General features: G+C 38.9%; 1 protein-coding gene across 1 annotated transcript in view; it reads left to right on the top strand.

Annotated features, from left to right (window-relative positions):
• The first annotated feature begins 239 nt into the window (after window positions 1-239).
• pmepa1 (prostate transmembrane protein, androgen induced 1) overlaps window positions 240-6248 on the top strand; it is an 81184-nt gene continuing 75175 nt past the window's right edge. Inside the window, exon 1 of the mRNA XM_029682665.2 lies at window positions 240-631. Coding sequence (XP_029538525.2) covers window positions 526-631 — 106 coding nt within the window. The 5' untranslated portion in view covers window positions 240-525. The remainder of the gene's footprint in view (window positions 632-6248) is intronic.

Genomic DNA, 6248 nt, shown 5'->3' with positions numbered 1-6248 from the left:
ATATTAAATTGATCAGTGTATGACTGGTGTTTCAGTTTGATTTTCTTCTCCAAAACGAATGAAAATTACTGTCTGAATCTAATATGCAGCTTCCAATGCACATTGGCTACAATAATCTGTGTGGGCATTCAGACTGCGATTCGATTGGCCAGATATCCTGTCACTCTTGCCAGTTCAAGTCTGGTGTTGACGTAATCTTGTCTGCCTCTAAGCCCCGCCCCAAGAGGAGCTCAGCCGACTTGGACTTGAATGAGGTGAGCTCAGAAGCCCGTCAGACAGACGGATACAAAGTAGCACAAGCTGTTCACAAACATCGGGGATACTGGAGTACCGACGGCAGGCTGCGGCCCGGGGAGGGGGAGGACGAAGAAGGCAACTGTGACCCCAGACCCCTGACTTCCACCCGCAAAGAATTTACCAAGAAAGAAAATATCGTTTTTATGTGATTTCAGCACCGTCGCGCGCTAGAGAAGTGAACTGGAGAGAGATCTTCGATACGTTTTTCTCCTACATTTCCAGATTTAAATGTTCAACTTCATGGGTCTAATAAACGGTACAGCGGCCATCCAGACCAATGTATCCTGTACATGTAACTGCAAACGCTCGACTTCATTCCAAAGCATGGAGATCAGTAAGTACTTTTTGTTATGTTCAAGCTGCTACTTTTCTGTACTTTTCTTTCCCACTTCGAATGACCAAGCTTGTCAACCAAGCTAAGCTGTCTGTTAGGTCTCGCAGACTTCCATTGCGTGGCTGGTAGGCTAGCTAGCTTAGCTATCTATCCAAGCTCTTTCTGCTTTCAATTCAGCAAAATGTCTGGCTGACTGCCCGGTTTTTATGTGCAACGTTTCTCAGCCATAACATGTCACAGCTACTTTTTGTCTTGGGGATTTTTGTCAACTAAAAAAGGTCTAGACTGTCTGCCGTGGTTTGACATGATGAAATGAAAGCTTATCTGGTCGTCATAACAAAGTTGACTCTTGTGCAGGCCAGACGTCTGGCTATCTCTGATTTCCAGTAATTGGCTCTAAATAAGGTCAATTATACTTCCATAAAAGGTGGCTCATTGAAGACATTTTATAATACAAGCCGTGTACATGTATTGTGTATGTATATGGACAATGAAAGCAAATTAATTAATTCTGGTTATTGGAGTGATCTTGTAAACCTAAATCTTGATCATACCATGCAGACAGTGGGCCAAATATTTAATGGTGGCATGAGAGGCTTTCTTTATCACAATAACATTTTGCATATTTAAATCAGTAGATTGATTATTCTACCAGGGATTCATAATGAATTAATAAAACACAATAAATCGGTTTACAAATGGAAATATGTTTATTTATATTTTTTAATTAAATAGTTGAATTAGAGTAGAGGGGTGATTATTAGACATTAACAATAATTGTATTAGTATCGTCTCTTCTAAATCCACTCGGAAATGTCATTCAGTTATAATAGAGATTCGATATAGTCACAAACAAATTTAGGAGTAAAGTGGAATTTCTTATAATGACAGTTGTGCTAAGCTCTGCCTGCAAGAACTACATGATGTTTTGTCTAGAGATGGAGGGGATAAAAAAGAGCGAGAGATGGTCCCTGGTTTGATAAGAGAGTTTTCCCAAAGAGACAACCAGTCTGGATATCTTAGGGACTGATCTGGACATATTGAATTCCTCAAAGTAATGGACTGTGAGCTCATGTCTCCTGCATACAGTCTCCTCTTTTCCACACAAAAATATTTTTAGCCAGGAAAGAGACAAAATTCTTTTTTCCACCCCCCGGTGCAATTATGGAATTTTGAACGTGATCTGATCTTGGTTTCCCCATAATAAAAGCGCCTTCTTGTATCCTGTCTGTAGTGCTTTGTTTCTCTGTGGTAGGGCAGTCTTGACTGAAGATGAAGTGTAAAAGGTGCATGTCTGAAAGTATTTCCATTATCAGAAACAAATGCATTAGGAAGCCACTGTGTTTTGTCTAGACAGCCCCCCGAAAGAATGAGACGTGGTGGATGACAAAGCTTCAAAATCAGATAAATGGAAAATCTAAATACCACGGCCAGAATTAGGTTATTCACTTTGTTTGCCTCTGTTACTCAAAAACTCAGCCTATTTGGGAATGCTCTATCTCTCTGAGCATTTAAAATAATATGTTGAAATCAATTTCAACGCTTATCTGACTGTGTGGGTGGTGGTGGGGAGCTCATCTCAAGCTTCGATTTGGTGCTGTCTGGTGTTCTAAAGAGCAGAAAGCCAATGAAAGATATTCGACAACCCACACTTCCTCTCAATCTCAGATGATATTTGTCACAACGTTATACAATGCACTTATTCAGTACACACACACTCCTCTTTTCCCCCTATTTCTTCAGTGAAGCTGTATATTTCTAAGCTTCTAAATACTGCTTAACAATTTCATGGCAGGTAGCCTTTAAACGGTTAAGAGCGTTGGGCCATAACCGAAAGGTCGCTGGTTTGAATCCCAGAGCAGGCCAGACGGCTAGATGAAAAACTGTCGTTGTGCCCTTGAGCAAAGGCATTTAACCATAATTGCTCCTGTGAGTAGCTCTGGATAAGAGCGTCTGCTAAATGACAAAAATGTCAAATGTACCCTATTTATTCGATGCAATGATAATAATCACTGGTGGAAAAGAGTGTTTGATGCATTATACCAAGTTATCTAGCCTAAATAAAGTCATTGATAAAAACGGACCTTCTATGGCTATTTTTCACTGCCCAGACTAGAGGGCTGAATTGTTTCTTGATTTGTGATGAATTCCTGTTGATGATCGTTTGATTCTGTCGAGGCTCTGGTTCCTTCCCGGCAAGTGCTTTGAAGACAGACTCCAAGAGGAATCAGAAAAGACTTCACTCTGCTCGAGATAGCGGGTGTGATACTTTAATTAATCGTAAAACAATACTCTCCCATTATACAAACACTAAAGGCAATGGTTTAGGTTTTCTTTTAATCGGTTTCGGCCTGTCCCCCAAAAAGTTAACTGAAATATGAGTTTGCCTTTAAAGGGCTTATTCTCACTGAATAGAGTTATGGGGGTGAAATGTCTATTTACATAATATGTGCATACAGTTGAAGTCAGTTTACATACACTTAGGTTGGAGTGATGACAACAACTTGTTTTTCAACCACTCCACAAATTTCTTGTTAACAAACTAAGTCATTTTTCCAGCAATTGTTTACAGACAGATTATTTAACTTATAATTCATTGTATCACAATTCCAGTGGGTCAGAAGTTTACAAACACCAAGTTTGACTGTGCCTTTAAACAGCTTGGAAAATTCCATAAAATGATGTCATGGCTTTAGAAACTTCTGATAGGCTAATTTACATAATTTGAGTCAATTAGAGGTGGACCTAAGGATGTATTTCAAGGCCTACCTTCAAACTCAGTGCCTATTGGCTTGACTTCATGGGAAAATCAAAATAAATCATCCAAAACCTCTGGAAACAAATTGTATACCTCCACATGTCTGGTTCATCCTTGGGAGCAATTTCCAAATGCCTGAATGTACCACGTTCATCTATACAAACAGTAGTACGCAAGTATAAACACCATGGGACCACGCAGTCGTCATACAGCTCAGGAAGGAGACACAATCTGTATCCTAGAGATGAATGTACTTTGGTGCAAAAAGTGCAAATCAATCCCAGAACAACAGCAAAGGACCTTGTGAAGATGCTGGAGGAAACAGGTACAAAAGTATCCATATCCACAGTAAAACGAGTCCTATATCGACATAACTTGAAAGGCTGCTCAGCAAGGGAGAAGCCACTGCTCCAAAACCGGCATAAAAAAGCCAGACTACGGTTTGCAGCTGAACATTGGGACAAAGATCTCACTTTTTGGAGAAATGTCCTCTCGTCTGTTGAAATAAAAATAGAACTGTTTGGCCATAATGACCATTGTTATGTTTGGAGGAAAAAGGGGTAGTCTTGCGAGCCGAAGAACAGCATCCCAACCGTGAAGCATGGGGGTGGCAGCATCATGTTGTGGGGAAGCTTAGCTGCAGGAGGGACTGGTGCACTTCATAAAATAGATGGCATCACTTGAAAGGAAAATTATTTGGATATATTGAAGCAACATCTCAAGACATCAGTCAGGAAGTTAAAGCTTGGTCGCAAATGGGTCTTCCAAATGGACAGTGACACCAAGCATACTTCTAAGGTTGTGGCAATTTAGTTTAAGGACAACAAGGTCAAGGTATTGGAGTGGCCATCACAAAGCCCTGATCTCAATCCCATAGAAAAGTTGTGGGCAGAACTGAAAAAGTGCGTGTGAGCAAGGAGGCCTACAAAGCTGCCTTAGTTACACCAGCTCTGTCACGAGGAATGGGCTAAAATTCACCCAACTTATTGTGGGAAGCTTGTGGAAGGCTACCCGCAACGTTTGTCTCAAGTTAAACAATTTAAAGAAAATGCTACCAAATACTAATTGAGTGTGTGTAAACTTCTGACCCACTGGGAATGTGATGAAAGAAATAAAAGCTGAAATAAATCATTCTCTCTACTATTATTCTGACATTTCACGTTCTTAAAATAAGGTGGTGATCCTAACTGACCTAAGATGGGGCATTTTTACTTGGATTAAATGTCAGGAATTGTGAAAAACTGAGTTTAAATGTTTTTGGCTAAGGTGTATGTAAACTTCCGACTTCAACTATACACATTTCTATTTACATTAGCGACGGGAATGTCACGAGCCGAGAGAGGGTTCGGTATACGTTCTTGCGTCGCAGCTCAAAAGTACTGTAAATGTCACAATAGCCACTAGCCAGGAGGCCAAGCAAACTATTCACATAGCTAGCTACTAGCTAAAGTTATGCAAGCAACTCTTTATGCGTCTACCATATTACACTTAATTATTGCAACAAATCTCTCTAATAATGCAATAATTCACAAGCATGTCAATATTTTTTATTCTTTGACTGTAGACATTTTTACTTCAAGACAAAAGCACAGAGTTACTGCTAGCTAAAGCTAACAACATGTCATCAACTAATGTTAGCATATCAAAATGAACAATTACCCCTCTAATACAAGTACAGTAGACCTACCTTTTAACATTACAACCAACCAATCATTTTTATCAATATCATGCAAATCATTAGGCTTTGTGGTAAAATCAAATTGTTACTGAGAACTTGGGTATAATTCACTGGGGATTTCAGCAGTTTTATATGGAAGCCCTTTCCCACCACCCAAAAATAAAATACATATAGATCATCCATATAGGTTATGTTTCTTAATTTGTAGCATTGTATGGCAATTTCCATCTGTCCACGTTGTAGAAATGAGCACATCAGGGCTGCCACAAAAGTGTAATAAACTTGTCAGCTTGTAGTCCTAAAAACGGACATTAGTTAGCATTTTCTACCTCTAGTTCATTGAGCATTCCTATGGGCGAAATTAATGGGGAAAGGAATGGAGCTTTGGGATATATGCCAAAAATAAGGTCTGAGGTTAACACAGGCTTAGGAGATCTTATGTTTCATTTTGTTATGCGATAATATTAGTCAGTTAACATGACATGAATTATGAAGCCTTTACTTGCTCAAAATGTCAGTTGCTAACGAGTCGCTAACTGTCAGAAATGGAACTACAACATTAGTCATACATTTTTTCACGTAACTATGTCGACCACGCAAATTAGTCTACGCTACAGTCCACCAAAAAGCTAGTTAGCTTAGTGAGCTTTCTGCTTCCCAGCTCGAAGGAAAATGCAAGGATGTTATATTGTTTGTTTCAGGCGGCAACCTTTTTACTTGTTTTTATTACATAAATGCATCAAAATTCACAAATAGTAATATTAGCTGATGAGATTCCCATAAAACAAAATGTAAAAGATCTAAGCCTTGGTTTACTGCAGACCTTATTTTTTATGTTCATCCAAAACAAACAATTTCTCCATAGGCTTTGTCCAACAAGCCATGGCGGTGTTAGCTTCTGTAAGTGTCTACAAAAAGACTCCATTACTATTGCTCTCTATTTGCCCTAGCACTTTTCATTTGATTTAATAAAAAAATAAGCGTTGAAAAGAGGGACAAAGTACTGTTATTTTGACTGATTCACCTCATGATTTGTTTAACCGGGTTTTTGTTTTCAGCCTCGCTAAGGAGTTTTTCCAGGAGTTAAAAAAACAACATATGTCCTGATTAGAAAAAAATCTGGTCCCAGATTTGTATGATTTACTATCAATTTTTGTTATAGTATTGACATTTAAAAAAAC

Source organism: Oncorhynchus nerka, linkage group LG15 (genome assembly GCF_034236695.1).
Source record: "Oncorhynchus nerka isolate Pitt River linkage group LG15, Oner_Uvic_2.0, whole genome shotgun sequence".
NCBI classification, from domain to species: Eukaryota; Metazoa; Chordata; class Actinopteri; order Salmoniformes; family Salmonidae; genus Oncorhynchus; species Oncorhynchus nerka.
The sequence above is the reverse complement of the archived record's forward strand: the minus strand, read 5'-3'. Positions and strand labels throughout refer to the sequence as shown.